The sequence below is a fragment of the Pieris rapae genome, chromosome 17 (genome assembly GCF_905147795.1).
Source record: "Pieris rapae chromosome 17, ilPieRapa1.1, whole genome shotgun sequence".
NCBI classification, from domain to species: domain Eukaryota; kingdom Metazoa; phylum Arthropoda; class Insecta; order Lepidoptera; family Pieridae; genus Pieris; species Pieris rapae.
Genome location: NC_059525.1, coordinates 2,688,728 through 2,713,634, shown reverse-complemented (window position 1 = coordinate 2,713,634; position 24,907 = coordinate 2,688,728). Strand labels below are relative to the sequence as shown.

Here is a 24,907-nt window from a genome sequence, read left to right as displayed (position 1 = left end):
ATCATTATTCTGTAAAAAATAATTTAGTAATGCGACATCTTTAGAGACTGGATTGCCATAAACTTCTTTCTACAGTTGCACATCCCTAGTTCTGACCTGTGTAATTTTACAATTGTGATACTTTTTTTAAATATAAACATAATTGTAAGTTAAAATTCTTTATAATATTTTATAAGACAATATGAAATTAATGTGTGTTTGTCTGTGCTATCAGTGGCTATTGTGCTTGACAGTGACGTTGATGTTAAGCAGTGCGCGCGATGTTGGTATTGTCGTCGCCTTCCGATCGCATCGATTCTCGACTGCCGATTGGCTAGTGGTTAAGCTTCAGGCGTGATCTGTGCTTGAGGCTGTCGACTTGCCGCTTGTGTCAGTGACCAGTCACCAGTGTGAGATTTACTTGAAAAAATAATAAATTTAAGCCGTGTGCTTTTAAAAAATTATAAAGTATTTATTGCCGACTTTGTTGTGTCTGCTTATAAAGATCATGTTTTTTTAAATTACTTTAAATTTTTAACACAATGATTAGTTGTAAATTTATTTTGTGCGTTCGTTTCTTAATTTTAATAACATGCGCTGAAAGACTGCAGGCTTCGTCCCACTGGATGGTTACTGAAAGCGGATTAATTCAGCCCAGGGTAACAAAAATTATTTGATTGTTTTATTCTTTAATTAAGCTTTTACCGTAAACCTATATTTTATTTATAAAATTGTACTACTGCTTAATATATATTATTTAGTAATTTTAATATTTACTTCTAACATTATATATTCCTTAAATGAAGATAATTGTTAGCTCTTGATGACACCAATATAAAACGATTATTTATTAGAGTTTTCATGATAATGTTGACTAAGCTATAGGTGTGGGGTTTAATTTTTAATTTACTAAATAGTTACATAATTCAAATTTCAGCTGGATTCTCCATTTGAAATGGCTCGACCTTATGACTTCTTATCATTTTTAAAACAAGAAACTCGTTGGGATGAAATTATTAAGATGCACCATGAGTTATCAAAAAAGCAAAAATTTCTTGATGACCTCTGGACAGATATTGAAAAAGATACAGATTTAGGTGTTGATGTTGGAAAGGATGAAAATTGCATGAGGGCAGGCCCTCTTAACATGATTGATTGGTATCATACACCTTTAGAAGATGGTACCATAAAAAATATTGCAGAAGAAGAATTTTTGCTCCCAAGCAGTTATGGGCCAAGTATTGATGTACCTGATTGTAAAAAGATATCATCCCTGACCTTCAGTATGTTTACTTTTGAACATTTGAGTGTAAGTTTATTTTAGCTATCTGAATAACAATGGTTCTTCCTTGATGTTTTATTAATCTAAATAGGATAATTAATATATGAATTGTATAGATCTTCTTTTTTGTATCTAATCCTAAACTCTACCTTAAAATCTCACATATATGATACATTAATGTTCCATTTATTTATTTTGTGATTATAATAAAACAAGTGTGCATTTTCGAAGTAAGTGGTATTGTATATGTTTACTGAAAAAATTATATTGGTTGTTGTAAACTTTAAATTTTTACTGTCTTGCACCTGAATTATTATATTTTCAACTGCATTCCTCTTTTCAGAGTATGATAAAAAGAACAAATATTTCAATTACACCAGAGTACCCTTCACTGGATATTATATCACCTGCAGCATCTGTTGAGCAATTTGGGCATTGGTTAGCAGGTGCCTTAAGAAAAAATAGTTCATCGTGGCTGCACTATAACTTAGCAGCTTTATTTTGGAGAATAAAAGGAAATGCACCGAAAGCTTTAGAGTGCTGCCGTCGAGCAGTGCATTATGCACCAAGGTACATGAATTAAACTACATTTGTGAAAACATATTTTTAAGTTTTAAATTGAATTTCTTTAAAAAAATTATAAAAAAAACCTAGCTAGGTAAAACAAACATTTTAAAAGTTAAATTTAAAACAGGTTTTTAATTTTTTTCTTCTACTTCTAATTCTGGAAAGCCATTAATGATAGCTTGTAGATTTTATTTAAATATAAAATAATTTTAAACACTTTCAGACAATATAAAGATATAGCCTTATTAAACTTAGGATCTCTGCTGTATCGTGCCAAAAAGTATGCTGATGCTATAACAATATTAAATGGTGCCCTCGACCATGATTCCCACAACTCTATCGCACATTTTGTGCTTGGGAATATTTATACGTATTTGGGTGAATTTAATATATCACTTGCTCACTATAAAGTGTCCTTGGGAATTAATCCAAAGATGGATATAGCTAAGAAACACAAATATGCAACATTATGTCATGTACATTTGGGTGGAAGAATACGGAATTTAAAAGTGTAAGTATTTTGAAGAAATTTTAATCAAGATTTTTATAAATTTTAAAACTGATAATAATAAAACTAATTAACTTCCCCATATTTATAAAAACTAAATCAGTATAAGTGCACTCTATCATCTCTTTCTGTTAATTTGTGTTAACAATGTATTGAAAAGAAATAGATCCATACATTGTGAAACAGACCCTTAAACTAAAGAATCAACCGTAAGATATCTTATTTTTAAGTAAAATAGATAAACTGCGCGAAGGGTTGAGTGAATATATTCTTAAAGAATCAATGTGGATTAAAACGCAGAGCGAATTTTTAAAGACGATGAAACCAATTGATGGATACGGTGAGTATTTTTGTAATACACTTATTACTTTCTACTACATATTATTTATTACTTATTTACTATACTATACTATTACTTATTACTACTAACCCAGTCGGTTATTTCCTAGAACCAACTTGAAAATGCCTTAAATACCCACCAGACCTAGTTTAAGTAAATACAGTCAGTTTTTAGGAAAGAGGGATATGACAGGCGCCAGACCTGCCTGATTGTTTTGTAGCTATTATATCCTATATACTAAAAAAATGCACAAAAAGGATAGAATATTTTTATGATTGTTCTTCAAGATCAAATAATATACTAAACCCTAATTAATTTATTTACAGTGCTTAGATCATGCGCTATTTCTGATAAGGACATTTTGTTGAAAATTCTAATCAAATAACTAGTCAAAATGATAAGCACAGTAAAGTTTTTATTTTAGATACATGTTTTATTGCTTCAAATGTTATAAATGCCCATACTCTAACTTTCACTTGCTTTAGTGGGTGTTTTTATAAAAAACTGAGGTACATTTTATTTTTTAATTAATAATAATCAAATCAAAATATGTATTTATTCATGTAGAGAACAGTGTGAACGTCAAAAAAATATAGTCAAAATTTAAATTTTCAAAGGCTAGTTATTTGCCAAACAACTAGGCTTACATCGGATACCGATATATCGGCGATACTTTGGGTTTGCCGATATATCGGTATCAGCGATATTTTAATTGCTGACACAACGATACTTTTCAAATATTTCACTTTAAAAATTAATGTATTAAATTAAATAAAAAATAGAATAACAAAAATCTTACCAATGTTAATTTTAATTATTTATAGTTATTTAAGTATTTTCTTATAATTTAATTATTACTCTTAATTCTGAATTTTATAAACTAAACCTTTAATCCTATTCAAAGATTGTGTGTTTTTATATTAATAATAATTAAAAACCATAAGCCATTTGAAATATTTTACCTTAATTTAATTAATATCAATAAGCGTTGGTATCCGTATAGGCGATATTTCTATAAGAGTATCGGTATCGGCAAATAGGCGTATCGATGCATTCCTACAAAAAACTCTTTGTATAACATTTCGGTATGTAACATTTCAGACTATAAAAACGTAGAAAAGAACTGCGCAAAGATGTCAGAATTGACAGGACTCAGGATCAGTGAAGTAAAAATGTTGGGTGATAGATACTCTTTGATAAAATACTTTTTTGATGGTCCGATATACAATGATAGGTTAATGGAAGTGACCGGTACTGCCAATTTGGACGCTATTTACACGTTGCAAAGGATCGTAAGTCATATACAGAGACATGCCAATATGGCGGACATATTAGTGCATTTCAATAAGGACGAACCGATTGAAGACCAAACTGGTAAGCCTTAAAAACCTTATGGAGTAAAATAACTTGTAATCAAATAAATTTTTATATAGAACAGTTACGATTTGATGATAGTTTATTTATTTATACATATCTAATATAATTTTCTATTAGAACTTTAGATGGCAATTCTGTACCATAACGTCTTATTTATTTATTTACTAGCTGACCCGGCGAACTTTGTTCCGCCTTAATGGCAATAAATAAGCAGTTTGGGTTTTTTTATTGGAAAATATACAAAAAAATTAAATACCTACATTAATCATTCATTATTATTTCTGTATTTTAGTACATAGGTTGCTCTTCACTTAAGTACCTTGTGATACACATTTTTTCATTTTTTGTTTTATTATCAGGCGCAAAAACAAACAACGCTGATGGTCTTCCGACCCGTGAACATGCCACGTATAATTGACCATGGGAAAAACATGAATGTTCTAGATTTAAACCACAAACTTTTAAGGATTGGCCTTGTGATTTGTTGATGGTCATGGCAAATGCAAGACGTATCGGAAATTGAAGTCTTTTAAATTCAAACGGCATATCGGTTGGGATCATCGGGATCCTCGGAATAAGAACTTCCTCACCTTTGAATTTTCCTATCATTATCGTAGCGTAAATTACATTGTTCTTCAATTTTCTAACCACCAAACGCATACCATTATGTAGTTCAGGTCATCTACATCTTTATTCTTTTTCTTCTTTTTTATCAGTAAGCAATGTAACTCTCATGTTTGTTGTCAGCTGCAGTTTCGTCACATAGCGCCATAGATTTGACGATTTGAGGCAAGCGTTTATTTCGTCGACAGCCGTAGATCTTGGAATTACTGGCAGTATTTGGCGGAAATCGCCAGACAGTAAAATCATTGCTCCTCCAAAACATCTCGATTCATTGCGTAAATCTTTTAATGTTCGGTTAAGTGCTTCCAATGCACGTTTATGCGCCATTGTGCATTCGTCCCAGATGATGATTTTCGATGCCGCTAAAACTTTGGCCATTGCTGAGTGTTTTGCAATATTACACGTTGGTTCTCCAATAGTTTGAAGATTTAACGGTAATTTTAATTCTGAATGAGCCGTACGGCATCCTTCTTACAATGTGGCTGCTATTTCAGAAGAAGCAACTGCAACCGCTATGTTGGATCTCGCCCGAACAGTTGCTAAAACTAATGACATGAGGAATGTCTTGCCAGTTCCACCAAGGGCATCTAGGAAATATAAACCACCATTTTCATCATCGTTTGCCTTCATTAAAGTATCATAAACTTCCTTTTGTTGGTATTTCAACAGGGGTACATTCGTTTGAACTACTAAATCTAATTCCTGGTGATCATATTCACGTTCCCGTTCCAATACTCGATTAAATGCGTCATTCGACAACAACAACAAATAGAAACATTCATCATTCTTTGGATGAACTGTATACATACGACAATACCGAGTTTTATAGTTCTCTTCACTGTTTATACGAATGGGCAATAGCACTATCATTATAATTAAATTGTAAATTGTAAAAATAATTAAACGTATTTATTTAATAGAAATATTTTGAATATTGATTTCTTACAAATATCAAATTGTCATATATACGTCATTACATAGCTGTCATTATACGTCAATTACATAGCTATCATTTGCGTTTTATTATTCCAAGTCTGATTCTTATTTGTTATACCACTTTTTATAGTGACTGACGTTTCATGTCAAGTCCCACGGGAACGCTGTCGAACGGGATAAAAAGTATCCTATGTCCGTCTCCTGGCTCTAAGCTACCTCCATACCAATTTTCACTCAAATCTGTTCTTTCGTTCTTGAGTTATAAGTGGTGTAACTAACACGACTTTCTTTTATATATATAGATTTATTTATTCTTGTCTTGTGTAGTAAAGCAGCATACAAAATATAATAAAATAAAATATTATAATTTTATTTTATTATATTTTATATAAACAGTGTAAATATAGGTACACAAATACATGGAGTGATCATATAATGGCACATGATCATTAATTGGGTCTTCTTTCCTTAGTTATTATTAATTTACAAAGAAGTTTCACTTAATAATTTATTTATTGTATGAATATGGTACAAAATGTTAAGGTGGTAAAATCGTAAATCGTTCGCATATTCTGCCACACAGTGGCGCGCAAATTTATCTAAATTTACATTTTACATTATTAGTCTAAGGGCCTGTTTCACAATGTCCGGATAAGTTCCAAATAAGCTATTTATTACCTATTGGTAGGATAAATAGTATTTTTGCGTTTCACAACTGTCAGATAGCGCTATACGTCATGAAATGCGAAGTATCTTATTTGGAACTTTTATCTTTCGAATAATTTATGTGTTGCATAGCCATTTGGCACTTAATCCATACATTGTGAAACAGGCTCTAAGTCAAGTATTCTTATATTATCTGTTTCGTACATAAACTTTATTAAATAGGTATTAATTACAATGTCTGACACGTGTACTTTGTATGCACACACTTTCTTTTATTTTATTGAAATATTAACTAAGATAAAATGGATTTTTTAATTTGTTATGTAATTTATTACAGCTAAGCCCGAACAAATTGCACAGAGTGAAGAAGTCCAATCGGATGTTGAAAAGAAAACTCAAACGAGTGATCAATTCTCTGAATTTGAAAGTGGCATATTTTTGTAAGTAAAATACTCTTTTGCGTAACCTGCAGTGTTACTCTGTAAATTAACTGTTTTTTTATATTAATAAATAAAGAATAGCTCACCTGATCTTAAGTAATACCGCCGCCCATGGACACTAAATGCCAGCGGGCTGGTGAGTGCATTGCCGGCCTTTTAAGAATTGATACGCTTTCTTGAAGTTTCCTGACGTTTATTTGTGTAATTAACAATGATCGCACGTAAAAAACGGTTCGTACGTACGTACATTCCGGTTCCCATAAAATTCTCCGCCCAATCTTTAAAAAAATTATCTATTACTTAATAACTGTTATTTCAGATACCCACCAACACTAAAAATAAACAGAAATGTCGAAGATTTTGACAAAGACGCAAATTGGCCGTCAGATGCAATGTGTGCACAGGCATTGCATACGTTTCCCGATAATATGGAGGCGATGTACCCGGTGTTCTTGCCATTGGAGAATAAAGGAATAAGGTATTCTATTGATGATCCCAAAACCCCGATAATATGCCCCATAAAACCCTGTTCATATTTTTAAGATATCTCTAAACGGCGTGTTCTACGTAAACCTTTTAAAGCAGTACCAAAACGATATACATGTCGCAGATAAGTAGTTAAATCAGAGACTTAATTAAATCTCTAGACAGTTAATTAAAGATCCATATTCAATCAAGTCGCTAAAGTTCCGTCAGACAAATGAGTGAACTTAACGTTTAACGAGTTTCCTAAACGTTGATAGGCAACAGGACTAACCTAACCTAACCATTACTTACATGATATCTACCTATAAATAGCAGTATGTAATACAGAATAACGCGCAAATCCAATACAAAAGTTCTCAATAAGAAAGAGTAAAGCCTTGCAAAAGTCTTGCAACTCATTTATCTTACCGTAAAAATGTCTGAAATCTATGTAATATCAAATTGGATCAATTATTCAATCCCTACTTAAGGGAATTTCTGTAAAGTTATTAGCTAACTTAAATATTATCCTCTAGTGACAATATCAATATTAAAACGTTGTTTTAATAATATATTTCTCGCAGCAAAGTAGTTCATCAAAGAGTTAATTGAATCTCTAGACCGGTCATTAAAGATTGATATTCAATCAAGTCGCTAGCAGTTAGACTTACATAAAGCAGTGTCGAATATGTTTAACTATCTCTCTAACCGAAAGCCAGCGTTTTTATTAATAAAACAAGAAATTGTCAACATGTCTACTCCGCCATGATTATTTCGGTGTGTTGTTCATGTTAATGTGTTGCTGAAGTATGTTTTTTTAGTAACAGCATTTAGAATTTGTTATTTTATTTAGAAACAATTACCTTAATCCTATTTCTTTTATAATCCAAAATGTTCAACAAACATATACATATACTTTACATATACATATATATTGCTATTATTTATTTGCCATATTGCGTTTGTCATTGGATAAATATATCTTAGAAAATAATGTACCAAAAGTGAAATTAATTTCTTCAATTACCTGAAAAATTTAAAGGATAGAATTCTTTTGGCTTGGCCGATACATATATCATACAATACCTCTCATGGTTATCTCAATATCTTTTGTAACCCGACCCTTTCGAGAAATTCGTGGAAATCTTTTATTTTTAAACAACACTTTACATTGATATAGGCACTCCTTACAGAGTGAAGACACTTCTTACTGACAAGATCGGAGTTCCTCTTGACGAAGAGCATGAGTTGCCGTGGCATCCGCCCGTCTGCCCCACTGATAAGGAAGGAAGGAAATCTTTTAAGTAAGTATGGTATATTTTGTGGACTCTGTTACGCACGTATACGTGCAATAGGTGCGTTGTACGTAAAGTCCTGGTTAACTAAGCCAGCACAACTCCTTCCAAAAGCACTGAAGCCTGGGTACTTCGCAGGAGTGACCTCACTGTTCCGAGGATTTCTGTAAGTTGGTAAGCCACATCCTCGCATTCCAGGACTGCGTGGGTGACTGATTCCTCTGCGCTGAAACGGCTTCTGCAAATGGGGCTGTCTGTCGCGCCTAGGACAAACGATTTATTTAATTATAAGTAATCTTACAGCTTACACTTATACATATTATATAAAAAACACATTTCATAGATAAACAATATATGTATATAAAATAAAAAAACAAGCAATTACGTTAATAGACAAAGATGTATAAAAAACAAAAACTAAAGTAAACTGAAATTTAACATTTGAAATAATATAAAATTACTACTTAAACAAAATCAGAGTCTTCCCGCTTCTTCAAGTATTCCTTGACATCTTTTTTTTGATGTGGAAAAGATCAGTATCCTGATAATGGATGTCATAGTTCGATAAAACCCGAAACATTAGCGAATTATGCAGGTAATTCGACGTACGAGGCACACGGAACAATTTTGTGTTTCTTGTCATAATTAGGAGGTGTTTTAAAAGAAATTAATGATACAAATGCGTCTGGCAATACTTTCGGGGGCGTTACTCCGAACATTAATGAAAACATCACTCCTATATATTTATTCTTCAACGTAAGAAATGCTGATTAGGGACTATTGGCTGAGTAAAATATAGTATAGTTGACCCAGTAATTAACAATTTCTTGATGAGATATAAAAGTTCCCTCAAAAAAACGGATAAATTTATATTACAGGCAACAATTAATAACTGAAGTCGTCGAATCGGATATTCTAAGACAGAAGTTGCTAGAATATGTTGGCGATGGAGATATAGAGAAAGCGGAACATATGCAAGATGCTGAAATTGGGCACCGAATATATGTAGCAATGAAGACGGTGAGTCGATATTATATGTATATATTTACTTATAAAATTCGGACTATCCTTTAATACTAAATTAAAATGTTCTAAGTAAAAAAAAGAGAGTGCGACTTATGTACACGCGTTAGAAGAATAGTATTAACTAATAATTTATTTATTTAAATAAAATCTTTTTGATTATAATATTTATCGTTAATCACTGCTGTATTTTAGTTACTTTTTTACCATAGTAAGCCAAAGAAGTATAACTTCAAAAAAAACAAATAAAAAACAAAATTATGTGGAGACAATATTTTTTAGAATATTCTTCCCAACTACCTTTTTAATAAATATATAATATTTATTATAAGGTGCATAGATTAATTAATAAAAAAAACGGACAACGCCTCAAATACAGGATAGAGACAGTCCCGCCGGGGCATTTTAAACTAAGCCTAAAATACGGGCATCCCGGGAAAAACGGGACGTCTGATATAACATTATTGGCCTTGCTATAATCAAATTCGTGGTTGGAAAAAATATCAAGATCGTTCGGGCCCTGACATATTGATATTGATAATTTATTTTGGACCTTTAATCTGTGGTGTTGCAGCAGTGTTGGCGTAGTGGCTTCAGCGTGCGAATCTCATACCTGAGGTCGTAGGTTCGATCCCCGGCTGTGCACCAATGGACGTTCTTTCTATGTGCGCATTTAACATTTGCTCGAACGGTGAAGGAACTCATCGTGAGGAAACCGACATGTCTTAGACCCAAAAAGTCGACGACGTGTGTCAGGCACTGGAGGCTGATCACCGACTTGCCTATTAGATTTAAAAATGATTATGAATCAGATTCAGAAATCTGTAGGGCCACTGATTTTTAATTTTTAATCTGTGGTGTTGCCATTCTAATAAAATTAATTGCACATTATTACATTATCCCCGATAAGTATGTTTATTGATTTTTTCAGAAATCAGCCCCAAAATGGATAACTCAAGTTTTAGCGTCTCTCTATTGGCGTGTTCGGGGTAATAGGGTGAACGCCCTGCATTGCCTTCAAGCGGCGAATAAAGTTGTCCCCCCGAAGTACAAAGAAGTGGTTTTGGTGTCTTTGGGCTCCGTACTTATTGAGATGGGATGCTTCGAGGAGGCAGTGGCAGCCACCGAAGAAGCCTTTAGGTTGAATTTGTATGAGGTAATAAATCGTAAATTATTTGAGATACAAATTTAAGGAATATTTTTATTTAACTTTCTATGTTACGAAAAAACTTATAAAATTTCTCAAGTTTTTACAACGTCGTTACGTCTTTATAAATAAAAAAATCTACTATAGACTTGGCTGTATGGGCATAGTTCCCTTTGCCTACCCAGAAAGGGTAAAGACAACAAAAAATATCTGCCTAGGTATATTCTTTTATAAAAAATAAATTATTATTTAGTTGAGTATATTTTATTAAATTGCTTAATTTTTCTGCAACTGTATTAAAAATATCACAGTACACGTACAAATAATCAAAACTGATTAATCAAGACTGCAGATATTTGTCCTAACTCATTGCAATACCGCACTCGTAATGAAATATATAATAACTATTTCATTTGCCGAAATTAGTTTAAACCGCGGACTTTTGTAGGTACGTTCTTTTGTCGCTTTACTTTTCTAGCATTAAATAAACTCGACTTTATAAGAACTCCGATCCTATACAAATTGGGATTGCTATATACTTTATCACGAAAATGCCTCAATATCGCAGGATATAAAAAAATACTGGTACAATAATAAAAATATATCAAATAAGAATTGTTTTTTTTATGTAATTACTAACATCTGATAAAAACTTTTTTTTCTAATAAAATTTTGTTCTTTCTGTTTAAAGACAGTTAACGTAATGTCAAAATGTGCAAAGTACCTTGAGTGTCGTTATATAGAGTTTACACTGTATGTGTCGCGAAAAATCAATTTCAATTTAGTGGCGTAGGTGTATCTTAGAATAGTCATATCGAAGGGAAATTCTCACCTAATCTTATTTGTTTATTTTTATCCGATTTTATTTAAATTATTATTATTTTTTTGTTGTCTTCGTGCTTTTAAACATCTCACATGTTAAAGTGAGAACAATCCTATGAAATTTTTAAATACGAATCAGGCGCAGCGCAAAACAATAATAGCCTATGATTTATTGGCGAGTAAATCCAACGAATATAAAAAAAGCAATGTAAATTCGTTAAGCGTTGTAATAATATGAGAAGATCATATTATGGCACAATCAGTACAAAGTTAAAAAGATTTACACTATGCCTTCGATAGAGTCCCACATCTATGGAATGTGAAGAAATATTTACAATTTCAGCCAGCAACAAATTTCCTCTTAGGCGAACTAAACATGATAAAGCGGCACAGATGGACACACATGTTCCACCTACAACAAGTTGTGCGAGTGGAGCCGGGGTTCATGAATGGTCTGGCGAAGAATCTCCTAAATGCGTGGGCCTGCATCATGAAGGAAGTCAACAAGTTTCAAGAGATGGGTGAGTGGATTTTTCATGAAAGATTTTAGGTCTTTCAATGTGAAAGAGATCGCTTAGTAGCGACCATGTTTTTCTTTTATGTGTAATATTTATTTATTTATACTTGATTACCATAAAACTCATATTAATATTACTATTTTCTCAGTTATTTTTTTTGTGGTTGCTTGTTTAATTTTATTGTACTGACGATATTAACAGCACGCACACATTCAATAAATTTTGACAGATACTGATGGATTACAAAAAAATTTAGATTTATTTCTGCCCCGTTTCACACACAATCAATAATGGCGAGAACGCTAGGATTACGATATTTATTGACCGTCTGACACCTTATTTTTTAGATTTCATAGAAGGAGACATCTGTACACAAGTGGAGCCAGGAATGAATATGGTGTGTGAGAAGGGAGGAGAAAATTGTCATATGACTAACATCCAGTGCTTCAGTAGTCAGGATAGATGTAAGTTACAATTTAAATTTATTTTAAGGCACTTTCTCGATACACATATGTATGTGCGAAGTGTATTATGTTTATATAAGTGAAATATATGTCGCAGTAAAATAGTTAAATGAGAGCGTTAATTGAATCTCTAGACAATTAATTAAAGAGTTAAGACGTCAAACAAATGGCTGAATGAAACGTTTAACAAGTTTCCTAAACGTTTAGCAATAAGACTAACCTTTCCATTTACAATAAAACAAAACTTTTAAATATATAAATTTTTTTATTATATAAATTTTATGAAAATGTTTTTCTTATGTAAAGTTTATTTTTATTTTTCAGCGGATACGAGCATGATAATGAAGCTTCTAGAACAACATGATAAGACGTATCAATCAAAGGATATGATGAGCGATGACTTCTTCAATTTCGTGATACAGAGAATGCCTAGCGATAGAACGGACAGGCTTGCGCATCAAGCGAACTACGATCATATGATGAAGGCAGTAGAGACGGTTTTGCATGGATGTGGGCCTTTGGGGTGTAAGAGTAAGTACACGTAGAAAAATACACTTTTTTTTAGGTTTAATTCCGTTCTTAACACCTCTAGTCGTATATCTCAAGTAATTCATGCGAAAAAGTTTTAAAGGCCGGTAACGCATCCTCTAAAGAGGGGGTCGATGGCGTTGGCCCTTTTTTATCTCGTAGGCTTGTTTGACCTATCCTATGTAGATAAACACTTTAACCCGTACCGGAACATAACATATTATTCTTATTGATGGAAAATTTAAATATTTAATATTATTCAATTTTAATTAATTTTAATTCAAAAAGTCAAATCACTTATTTTCAATTGCATTAAGTCTATCAAAAGGCACATTTGAAAGTCAAAATTACAAGATTTCACATTTTAAAAAATGCTAGTTGCATAAGATAAGGTTTTATATGGGGGAAAACGGGCAAGAAACTCGATACTTACTTATAAAAGAGTTTCTACAATATTTTATATAAATTGATTTTATAATTGTATGTCAAGACCACGTAGCTAGCATAAAATAACTACTATACTAAAAAAATAGTCGCATGATCTTATAAAAAGAATGAAACTGATAATTTAGTTATTATGTAGATTCACGATACTCATATTTTCACAGATGATACATAAATAAATACAATTAGTCTTATTGCTTTTTTGAACCAACCACGCCTCATCTGCTTTCCTTAGCTTCTCTTTTAATCCCGGCAGATTCCCTCTGGTATCCTATAGAGGTTTCATTGCCTTCTCTTACTATGTGTCCAATAAATTTAATTTAATTCAGATGTGATTGAAATACATAAATATATTGCTATACGTAATACGTATACGTATACGTCTAGGGTATATACATATTATTACTATTATTACCTGTTGATTTGTCGAACGAACTCAAAAGAAGGGAAACGCAACAAAAACTCGTAATAGTTTTCGACTTATGGAAGATTTTGAGTTAGGATTGAGATTTATTTTTGTTAATTTTGAGTAAGAGAAGTGAAATAACTAAGTTTTCTTCAAAAGAAGTAATGAAGAAGTAATGTTTTATATTATGCAGTTGTAAAATAAATCATTGCTATGTTCGAGATACAGAGGTCCAATTATTTTATAAATATATATATTAGATTATTTCTAGTAATAGAGGGTTGAGTTTTCGATTGAAAGAGGTTTTTGGGTTAAAGAGGTTCTAATGTATATACATTTTTTTTATAAATGTAATTCCAGGTCTGCAACCCGCTGATTTAGCGCTTACAGAAGAAGAATGTTCGCATCATTATATACAACTTGGATATTGGCTGCACATTGTCAGTTTTAAACAACTCTTTTCTGATACAAATATACGGTAAGTTTTTTATGGGACCAAACTGGAAATTCTAATTCTTGATTTCTCGAGAAAATCCATAGACAAATAGGAGTGAAGCATCCATAAGAATCGTTTAACTGTTTTCGGTACTCTTTTTCCTATTGAGAGGTTTCACTTTGGTGTATTAAATAATTTGGGTAATCGTACACAAGAATTATGTAAAAAATTACCATATTTTTAAAGAAAAACACTTTTTTAACGGATTGAAGTTATGTATTATTGTAAACTTATAATTATTATAGTCACCACGCACGCTGTAAAGCACGCGAAACGTCGGTTAAATTTAAAATTATGTTTAAATAATTATAAGTTTACAATTATACATCACTTCAATGCGTTAAAAAAGTGTTTTTCTTTAAATGTGTAAAAGTTATGTTAATAAAAGACAATACCATATTTTTACATTATTTCCAATGTTGAAGAAACATTCTATAACAATTCTTAAATAAATAGAAGTTTTAATGAAATCATCAACAATCTTTCTTGTGAAAGAATCCGGGAAGAAGTAGAATATAAGAAAAAAAGAAAGGCCATTAAACTCAAGTAAACATCATGTCTAGTGATTCCTAATAAATCGGTTAGGTTTTTTTCATAATGTATATTTCTGGTATTATAAGAGGTCAACAAATCAATTGGCCTGGACTAAATTCTAGACAAGTTAAAAGTATATGAGCAAGTATGCCGAATTTGATGAAATTGGATGAAGCGAGAGGTATATCAGGATCGTACCAAGTGATTCATGTTAAATAAATAAATAAATAAATAAATGTTCTCTGTCTATCCATTCGGGACAAAGGCGTGATTATGAAAATAAATAATATTTCTGTATAACTGCCGTGTACGTATACGTGTTCATTACGGGTACGAAATTAAAATGAGATAATGATCAATGTATGTTAAAAAAACGTGCGTGCGTACAAAGTGCACATGTCTGAAGTGAAACTTTGTAAATTATTACTGAGGTAAAAGCCCCAATAGATGATTCGGTACCAGTTTATAATCAGTATGTATTTGTTTTTATTCACACTGTTTACATACTGTGTACGTGCCAATGATATTATAAATGTTATGCGATAGAATTTCCATCTAAAGTTCTAATGTGTAACTACTAAACGGATACATTCACCAATAGCGTTCTTACTCTCTTACTCTCTCTCAATCGGTCTCAATCGCTTTCTCCCTTTTCTTCGACAAAAACACTGCACACTGCTGCTTTTTATCTACAATTTGTGTGAGTCGGTGCGGAAAAAGGGGCGGTTGTGAGGTTTGAGGCTGCAACCTCATTAACAAACGAAATAATTTTGTTGATAATAGTTTCATAAAATCTTGATATATGAATGTAATGAACCTTATTTCAGAATACCGTCAGACATTATAACAATGAATCCGTCGAATAAGAAAATACCGGAATGCAAGGTGGTATCCGAGCCATTGGAAGATTTTTACTATGAGAGACTTAGTCGCATCGATACAGAAGGCTGGCAACCCATCATGACACTGACTCATCAGTTTGCTGAACTGTTCAACTACTTTGACTATGTTACATTGGGAGCTAAGATCGCTAAATACGTGGAAGCTGTGAGTACCAAAACCTGTCTTGTTTTGTATTTTTTTATAACAGTGCAAATGGGCACTCCCAATGCTAAAGGCAAAAGAATTGGTACAATTTATTCTTGGAGGATATAATTTTCAAAAATGTACATATTTTAAATCTTGAGCTGATATAAATTAAAGGATATTTTTATAATTCGCTTACATTTGAACGCTTAAGTTTCAAAATTCATGCGGTAGGTACAAACCAAGAAATAGATAGTAATTATTAACTTATTATTTGCTTCTCGAAAAGTGTAATATTTTGTTTCAAATGTGTAATAATAATAATAGTAATAATTAACTTTGAAAAAAAAAGGAAACTATAACTTAATTCCATTATTTTAATTATTTTGTTTTTAATGGTCGGTTTAATTTAAATTTAATAAATAACACAAATTTAAAAACTGTTTTGGCTTTGTGTATTGTATTTGTGTTTTGTATAATAATATGTGTTAAGTAGCTGTTGGATTACTTATTATTAAAAACAAAATGTGAGCCGTCACGGCACGCCTAGCAGATGTGAAACATCGACATTATTTTGTAAAAGTAATATGCAGAAAAGAACAAACTGTGATAGGAACTAAATATGTCATAATGATAAAATATAATATTACGATATTTTTCCAGATAACAGTGTCTATTTGTTGAATAAAAATTATTTTCATTAAATATTTTTAATGTAAAATTTTCTACTGCATTTGGACTGTTGTATATCATATAGCGTGGCGACGCGACGCCACGGCATGCGTCGCCACGCCAGAAATCGGTTTTACGTGCGGCTATAGATGTTTATTTATTTATTTATTTATTTATATAGTACTCCTACAGCTAACACAAAATACATATAATAACAAACAAATACACCAAGAACATAGCCACAAACGGAATACATGATACATTATAATAAAAAGATTTAAAAAAGGGAACAAACAAACAAACAATGTTTCACATCAAAAAAAAAATTAACCTTATTGTGATTAAACAATGGCGGTATTCTTTGTTGACTGTTTATAGCGTCCGTCGTCGTGGGTGGCGGCACTAAGCGCTAGTTGGTGGTGCGGGGCAGGCGGACACGGCGCCTGCGCAGTACGCTGCGCGGCCGCCGCTCACTCACTCGCACCGCAGCATTATGCCTCATACCCCCTTCGGGCATTGGTCGCCTTGTTGCATATGTGAGTATTATTAATTTTTTTTTTTTTTCAAGAGCGCATCGTGCAATCAGTCCTCTGACTATGAGCAGATAAGTTGTAGGAGGACTGACGGGTGGAGACATTCCTCAATAGGAATATCTACCATAATAATATTAGCTCGGACAATGTTGCCGAGCTCAAGGGTTCTTCGTCTTTTGAGACGGCTTATACACTCGGGTAGGGTGAGTTGAACAGCTAGGTGGTTAGGATGATTTTCCAGCCTAGTCTTGTACTAGGTAGTACTTGTACTAGTACTACTTCGGCGTTTTTAATAAACCACGGCGAGTTTTATTTGTTTAAGGATGTAATATGATGTGTATTATTAATTTAAAAAAAAAAATTATTATAAACTTTTAATGACTATATAAAATATATATTTTGTAATAAAGTGATCGTAAATTAGGAAAAAAATGGAAAATAAATTGTTATGTAAATGTAATTCTCTATTTGCTATTCTTGAATTTGTAAGATTAGCTTTTCAGTTTTAGTTAGTTATTATAATATATATAGTTATTAATAGATTAAGGTTCTATTTATTCATATAAATTTATTTTGTTTTTTATATAACTTCTGATTATGCACTTCTTGCAAGCCTCACGGTTAGCTCATTTAGGTCTTCGACAAATCTCTCAATGGCTTTTAGATAATCTCCTATCTCTAAATACGTCTAAGACCAAATACATATGTTTTCACATCTCGAAAACCAGCAAACCAAACCCTATCCCCCCTATTAAATTACACTCATGTTTGAACCCTTGCAACAAATGTAACTGTCCTCTCCTGGAGCCCACGAAAACAACCAAATACCTGGGATTAATTATAGATTCAAGGCTTTGTTGGAGCCCTCAAATAAACTATCTATGTTCACGAGTTCGCAAACTTATAAATGTTTTCAAACGCCTTAGAAAACCTTCTGACCCACATACAACCAAGATAGTGTATACTGCATTATGCCAGTCGATATTATCTTACTGCATATCGGTATGGGTGGAGCGGCATTGTCCTCGATGCTGAAAATTGAGCGCACCCAACGGGCCATTCTTAAAATATCCTTCAGTAAACCTTTCCGATACTCAACCTCAAAATTGTACAGCGAAGCAGGGCTCCTAACTGTAAGACAACTTTATTTAATGGCAATATGCAGGCTTTTTTGGAAACAAACACCCCCTACACCAAATCTAACCAAACGCAAACCTTTATATAAGCATCCTAAAAAACGCACTTTCTTCGCTCAACGCTTTTTCTCCTTCCGAGGTCCATTCATCTTTAACCACCTTATTAAAAATAAAATTATTACTAACTTTTCAAAAATCACCCTTCATACTTTCACTAAAAAACTCAAAAAATATCTTATTAAGCTGTCATATACTAACACAGAAAACATTCTTATCGTAAAAAAATAGAATAGGTATAAATTTGTTAAGTATAATTAATTAATTAAGTAACGTTTAGATGTAAAAGGAAGAGACTGGCTGCCCACAACACAGGGAATCCTAGTGTGGGGGCCAGAGCACTCTACTTTATAGAAACAATTATTGTATTTTGTGTCTAATAAAGTTATTTCTTTCTTTCTTTCTTTCTTGCACCCATCATTTTTTATTTATTTCTTTTCTTACTAGGGTTGCCTGGAAGAGATCGCTTGTTAGCGATAAGGCCGCCCGTTGCATCCCTTGTAATGTATATATATTGTTATATATGTTTCTTTAGCAACGAAGTGTAAATAAATAAATAAATGAAATAAAATTTCATACAAATTCACTTACGTAAAACTTCAAACAGCAGCTACCAATACATATTAATATTAGAGATATAGCTAAGACATATCAAATAAATATAGGATATAAATGAAACTAAACATTTCCTTGCTAAGAAAAGTACTTCAAAATAAAATCTAATTTAATATAACTTAAATTTCTAATTTTAAGTTACAAAATCACATTTTATTTTTACTCGCGAGAAACTTTGCCGAAAAAGATTACATTTCAAATTGACGTCAATAAATAAGTTGTAATAGAATAATACATTTCAAAATTATATAAAAAATATAATTACTACAGTACAATATTCAATTGATATCATATAATAATAAATCAATATGTATACAATTTATACATATATAACAAATCAACATATATATATACTATATACAACGGACCCCCAGGTCTGACATTTATATTATGCACAGCAAATTAAAGTGCACATATCTATAATAAACTTAAGTTAACAGGAAGAGATATAAATATATTGATTTAAAAAAACTAATGTAAACAGTTGTGGTTGTTATTTGCATTATTATATTAGCATACTTTAATTCATATTAAGATTTGAATTCATATTTTAGATTATGATTATATTTGTTGGTACACAATTATTTCCTAATGTAAAAATGATATAATTTTATATATTTATTTTCTCATAGCATTAATGACTAATTTCATAGTAAAACGTTAGTGCTCTGTCCTATTATTTAATTTTCTATATTTGATGTACATTATGAAGTATGATTTACATTTAAAAGATTTTATATAAATTTTGGACTACTAGCGTCGAAGGCAGTACTCTGTAACCTGACAAAGTCGATAGTTCAACAGTGCACAATGCGGGTACAACCCTTTTTAGGTCTGGGCCTCAGATTATTATATCTGTTTCATGATCAATCTTTAACAAGCCGGTTTTCTTACGATGTTTTCCTTCACAGATCTAGCGAATGCTAAACGCGCACATAGAAAGGCTTTGGCTTTAGGCTTTGTTTGATGGGATGGATTTTTCGTATTCAGAAATTAATAAAATAAATTTTAAAAGTTTACAATATGTATTTGTTAATTGGTTATGTGATATGTCAATCGAGGATCCGCCATTTTGGAGTCTGTTTTTGATCAATAGGACCCATTTTCTTTCCTAGTCATGTTCATATCTTATACAAACATTACATATTTTACAGGCATTCCAAAGGAAAAGACGCCAAGGACGTGGCCTATCTCTCCTTCTATGGATCACCAAAGAGCAAAATCGAAGCATTTTTAGTCGCCATCTCTCATACATATCTTGTAAGTATACTTTTTTAATAATATGCAATTATAATTTGATCTTCAGTGCTTTATAAAATACTAGCTGACCCGGCAAACGTTGTTTTGCCATGTTTTTGTGGCAAAAAAATAAAGTTTATAATTAACAAAAAAAAAAAAAACATAAGGGATGATTGTAGAGGGGTGAAAATTTAGGGTTGCATGTATTTTTGTATGGTGTATCTTAAAAATATAAAAACGAAAAGTTTTGTCTAAAAAATAAATAAAAAAATTTAGGGGTGGACCACCCTTAACATTTAGGGGGATGAAAAATAGATGTTGTTCGATTCTCAGACCTACCCAAAACGCACACAAAATTTCATGAGAATCGGTCGAGCCGTTTGGAGGAGTTCGGTTACTAACCCCGTGACACAAGAATTTTATATATTAGATATTAAGACAACTTATTAAACGTATAAAATCTTATTTACATTTGTTTTATTCACATAAATTATACATTAAATTTTCATATAAAGTATCAAGATTTCTGTCAAACTATAATGACGTAATAGTTTGTATATATAGATATTTCGTAAAATTTATCATTTTAAAATACCTTCGTAATCTAAATCAATTTCTCCTGCTTAATCTGTGTCATGATGCGTCAAGAAAACAAAGGCTTTAATGGTGAATGTAAATGTTTTAAGTTATTTGCACTAACAAATGATGTGATGAGATCGTTAATTGTTTATATATTTAATCAGTTATTTATTGACCCGTTCATGAAATTATCATTGGCTACGATACATACAGATGAATTAACAAAAATTATAGCAATTATAAAACTATTGCTAATAAATAAAATAAGAGAGATCGCAATATTGTTTCTGTTTGAATAGTGCACCAGTTAAATGCCCCATTCATGGGAAATGATTTCAGTTTATCAGTTTTTGACATCACTTTTGCTTTAAGCTTTTAAATTAGTGCCAAAAACTTTTATGATTTCAATTTAGATTTGACTTTCGTACGTCAAAAATGTATAGGATTTCATATTAACGAAAACGAGAGTAGGAACGTGTCAGTCACTTGTAACCACGCCTGTCAGTCACGAGTGTAAGTTAATACCGTAAATTTATTTACAGGAAGAATTCGATCAAGCAGTGTGGATGTATCGCTACTCCCTGGTATTTGACGAACAATTTAAACCTGCCAAAGCCTGTCTCCACGCTACCATGTGTCTTATGTTAATTCCGGAACCAAATAAGGGTATAAAAAATAAATGAGGGTAAAACACGTTTTTATAAATACTATAAACCTTTAATATCTAATTAATGTCCTAATTACTTTATGAGCCAATTGAGGCTTATACTTAAGAATAACTTCTGAGAGTCGTTACTCATATACGAATTTTAATGCTCAATTAGTTAACGTCTAATTTGGAGTTAATGGTTTAATTTGGCTTCAGATCTGATCTTTACTAACTTAAGTAACAGTTGACTTCCAATGAATGACCAAGATTAAAAGTTGCTCATGTATGTATGTCTAAAATAAATGTCCGAAATTTGAAATTTTAACAAAAATGTATAATTAAACTGTGAATCTTGGCCTTAGAAACTTGAACTAATAGACACGTACGTAGAACACGTACGTAACTAACGTACAAGATCTGGACAGGGTTCAGCGAAAAATTCTTACCTTCCATACAGAATTTGCAAAATGGATTTGTATTAACAACTCAATATGGTTGATTGGTTGTCCCTGTTTGCAATAAAACAAAACAACAAACAGTGTTAAGTCTTTCTGAAGTTGGAATGTATTAATGCCATTATTTTAAAACACTCAATTATTTAATTACAGGTCTTATTAGTAATTTGATTCTGTTTAGACGGAAGAACACTTGTTTATTGGTATTTTAATAAAACGATCATATTACTATAAAAAGTATCAAAATGATTTGTTCCAAGCAGGTGCGATGTTAGAATTATGTCATACCATTGGGTAATTAACTTATTGTCTGCATGTGTTTTGCTCAAATTCGTAACATAACATTTTTACGACGATTATAATCGAATAATGTATACGCGTATTATGAATATTTATAGATATACAGTCTAAACTTTATATAGAGAACATTGCATTTGTCAAAGAAATGTTATTTTGTATGAACAAAAGGCAAACTGATCAAATATTTTTTTTACTTTGATGTTAAACGAAATGACGTTATATAGAGTTTAAGCTGTTTTTTATACACAAAGGATTCATTGTTATCTGTATGTTCAGTAAAGAGGTTAAATCAGAGAGTTAATTAAATCTCTAGAAAGTTCATTAAAGATCGATATACAAAGACCACAATTTGGAACAAAAATCCACTCATACTAACAAACCAACGTTTGCCAAAAGAAAGACTCTAAAAGTAATCAGCTGTTGTCGTGACCGCCATCTTGTTTTACATTATTAATCAACTCGCTGGCTTTCAGTCAGACAGATAGATAAACGTTTTCGACGCTGCTTTATTTAAATCAAAATGCTAGCGACTTTATTTATATTATTTTAATTAAATGTCTAAAGATTCAATTAACTCTCTCATTTCACAACTTTACTGCGACAATTATATTAAACCTAGTTGTGTTATATGGGGAATCGAATTTAAGATTTAAAGACAAATCTATTAACTTTGAACCCGTTTTGTTACGAATTTGTATCGATTTTGTATTATTTAATTGACCTGAAGTACAATTTTATATGTTTATTATTATGTCCTTAGACCAATGAGAAGATATTTATTACCTCCACACAGGTTCCAATATTTTTAATATTTTCATTATTTTAGATTAAAGATTTCAGTACGCCATTTATTAATACTGGACTATATTAAACCTTCATCTAGGTTCTCTCTATCAGTTTTAGGTTAACTGGTAGCCTGTTTTGGCGAAAAAAATATTGACGTCCTTGTCACATTCTGTAGCTATGAGAGGGATAGCGTTTAGGGTTTGATATCAACGAAAAATGACAATGACCATTCCAATTATATTTAAGTGTATATGTAATACATATGTTAATCTTAAGATGTTAATAAAGGCATTTCGAATTAGCTTTGGTTTTTTTGTAGTCTTTAATCCCAGTACTATAAGAAATCATTGAGAAGTTTAAAAAAAATATATTTTGGTGTGTAGTATTCAAAACTCTTCAAAATACATAAGCTGATAAAAAGGCTAAAAAGTATTTATTATATTAAAACCATACCAAATTTGGTTAAACTATTTTTTAATTTATCCCTAAGACTTAGGATACCTTCATTATGGAGAGAAAATTTGAGAAAAAAAAACAAATAACTTTTATTTAGTACTAAGGTTTTAGTTCTGGAAAAGTAAATATCGTCTTTTTTCGACATGTATATGTAGCTACTTAAAAGGAAGGCTATAATAAAAAATCATATTAGGGCCCAACGGGGTTCGCGGGGGCAGCTAATTGAGATTATATTTAATATAACTTAAGCGTAAAACAAAAATCACAAGAGTTTTCTGAAAAATGTACAATAAATGTGTAGTAAAAATTATATGTTAACGTTGACAAGACCTTGTTCTATACACACGTCTTAAACAGAAAAAAACCTCTTGAAAAAGCTGTAACAATCTGGGTCATAAAATAAAGAAAAAACAATTGTAATTCTAAACCATTATTGAATCCACTTGAACACAATTTTTTATCAAAATCAGTCCAGGCGTTTAGGAGTCATCACATTGAGCGAGATAGCTGCTCCGACGTGCTTTTTTTTTGTTTCTAAAATTGTATATATTGCACAAATTTCCTACAATGAGGGGTCTAAATATTATATCCCTGAGATAAATAAAATTGGGTTAATCCCTGTTATTAAAATAAAATAAATCAGTGGCGCTACAATCTCATTAGGTCTCAGATTTTTGAATCTGTTTCATGATCATTTTTAAATCTAATAGGCAAGTTGGTGATCAGCCTCCAGTGCCTGACACACGTCGTCGACTTTTTGGGTCTAAGAGATTTCGGTTTCCTCACGATGTTTTCCTTGACCGTTCGAGCAAATGTTAAATGCCCACATAGAAAGAAACTCCATTGGTGCACAGCCGGGGATCAAACCTACGACCTCAGGTACGAGAGTCGACGCTGAAGCCACTAGGCCAACACTGCTCCCTGTTTTTAAACTCAATGTAAAAACCTTACCATATGATTTTGTGATCTTACAGTCCTAGATGTAAAGTGATAAGCACAAAGCGGCGCGCGATTAGCTTTGGACTAGAGCTTTTAGCGTCATTGTTCTAAGTGTGTATAATAGGATAACCTATCATAAGAAATGAGTCAAACTACTTTATACTGCGATGATGATTTTGTATATGGAAATTTTTAATTATTTTATAACGTATGAGTGTTAATAAAATGCACTTTTGGAATTAAAATGTGAAGGTTTTGGTAAAGTTGGTCTCTTTTTAGCGGCACTTCACTTTAAGGGCTTACTTAAGTAATTTTTAATTATTGATAGCAAATATTAATTCACATTTATTTGATAAGCCGGTCACAATTATGTTAAAACTTAAGATCCATGTCCTTCCGCATCCTTAAACGCTCGTATTATAATGTATTCAACACAGGCATTTAAGATTAAAATCATAAAAGGTGGAAATGGCATCCGATATAAATCTGAAACGGTCTTCCAGGCTCCTTTTCACATCCCAGAAATTTAAAAGGTTTCCGAAAGAAAGGCGATCAGAGTTATATGCATCCATATGTTTTGTCTTATTTTTAATTTCTGCAATAA

The 24,907-nt window shown here is 31.7% G+C and overlaps 1 protein-coding gene across 1 annotated transcript; it reads left to right on the top strand.

Annotated features, from left to right (window-relative positions):
- Window positions 1-350: 350 nt before the first annotated feature.
- On the top strand, window positions 351-23,209 carry LOC111001222 (tetratricopeptide repeat protein 17). Its single transcript, XM_045631920.1, has 19 exons — window positions 351-638; window positions 917-1,288; window positions 1,605-1,831; window positions 2,052-2,339; window positions 2,567-2,676; window positions 3,778-4,050; window positions 6,617-6,719; window positions 7,039-7,197; window positions 8,378-8,488; window positions 9,358-9,499; window positions 10,434-10,658; window positions 11,815-11,992; window positions 12,337-12,453; window positions 12,778-12,984; window positions 14,192-14,309; window positions 15,689-15,908; window positions 16,938-17,095; window positions 20,055-20,160; window positions 21,261-23,209. The coding sequence occupies exons 1-19, from the start codon at window positions 522-524 to the stop codon at window positions 21,399-21,401; spliced, it is 3,372 nt and encodes a 1,123-aa protein (XP_045487876.1). The 5' UTR covers window positions 351-521; the 3' UTR covers window positions 21,402-23,209.
- Window positions 23,210-24,907: the final 1,698 nt, after the last annotated feature.

Bases quoted from the DNA above. Each gene is read 5' to 3' on its own strand.
- LOC111001222 (XM_045631920.1), top strand. From the start codon at position 522: ATGATTAGTTGTAAATTTATTTTGTGCGTTCGTTTCTTAATTTTAATA. The intron at 2,340-2,566 runs GTAAGTATTTTG...CTTATTTTTAAG, and splicing joins AGAATACGGAATTTAAAAGT to TAAAATAGATAAACTGCGCG. The intron at 17,096-20,054 runs GTGAGTATTATT...CATATTTTACAG, and splicing joins TTGGTCGCCTTGTTGCATAT to GCATTCCAAAGGAAAAGACG.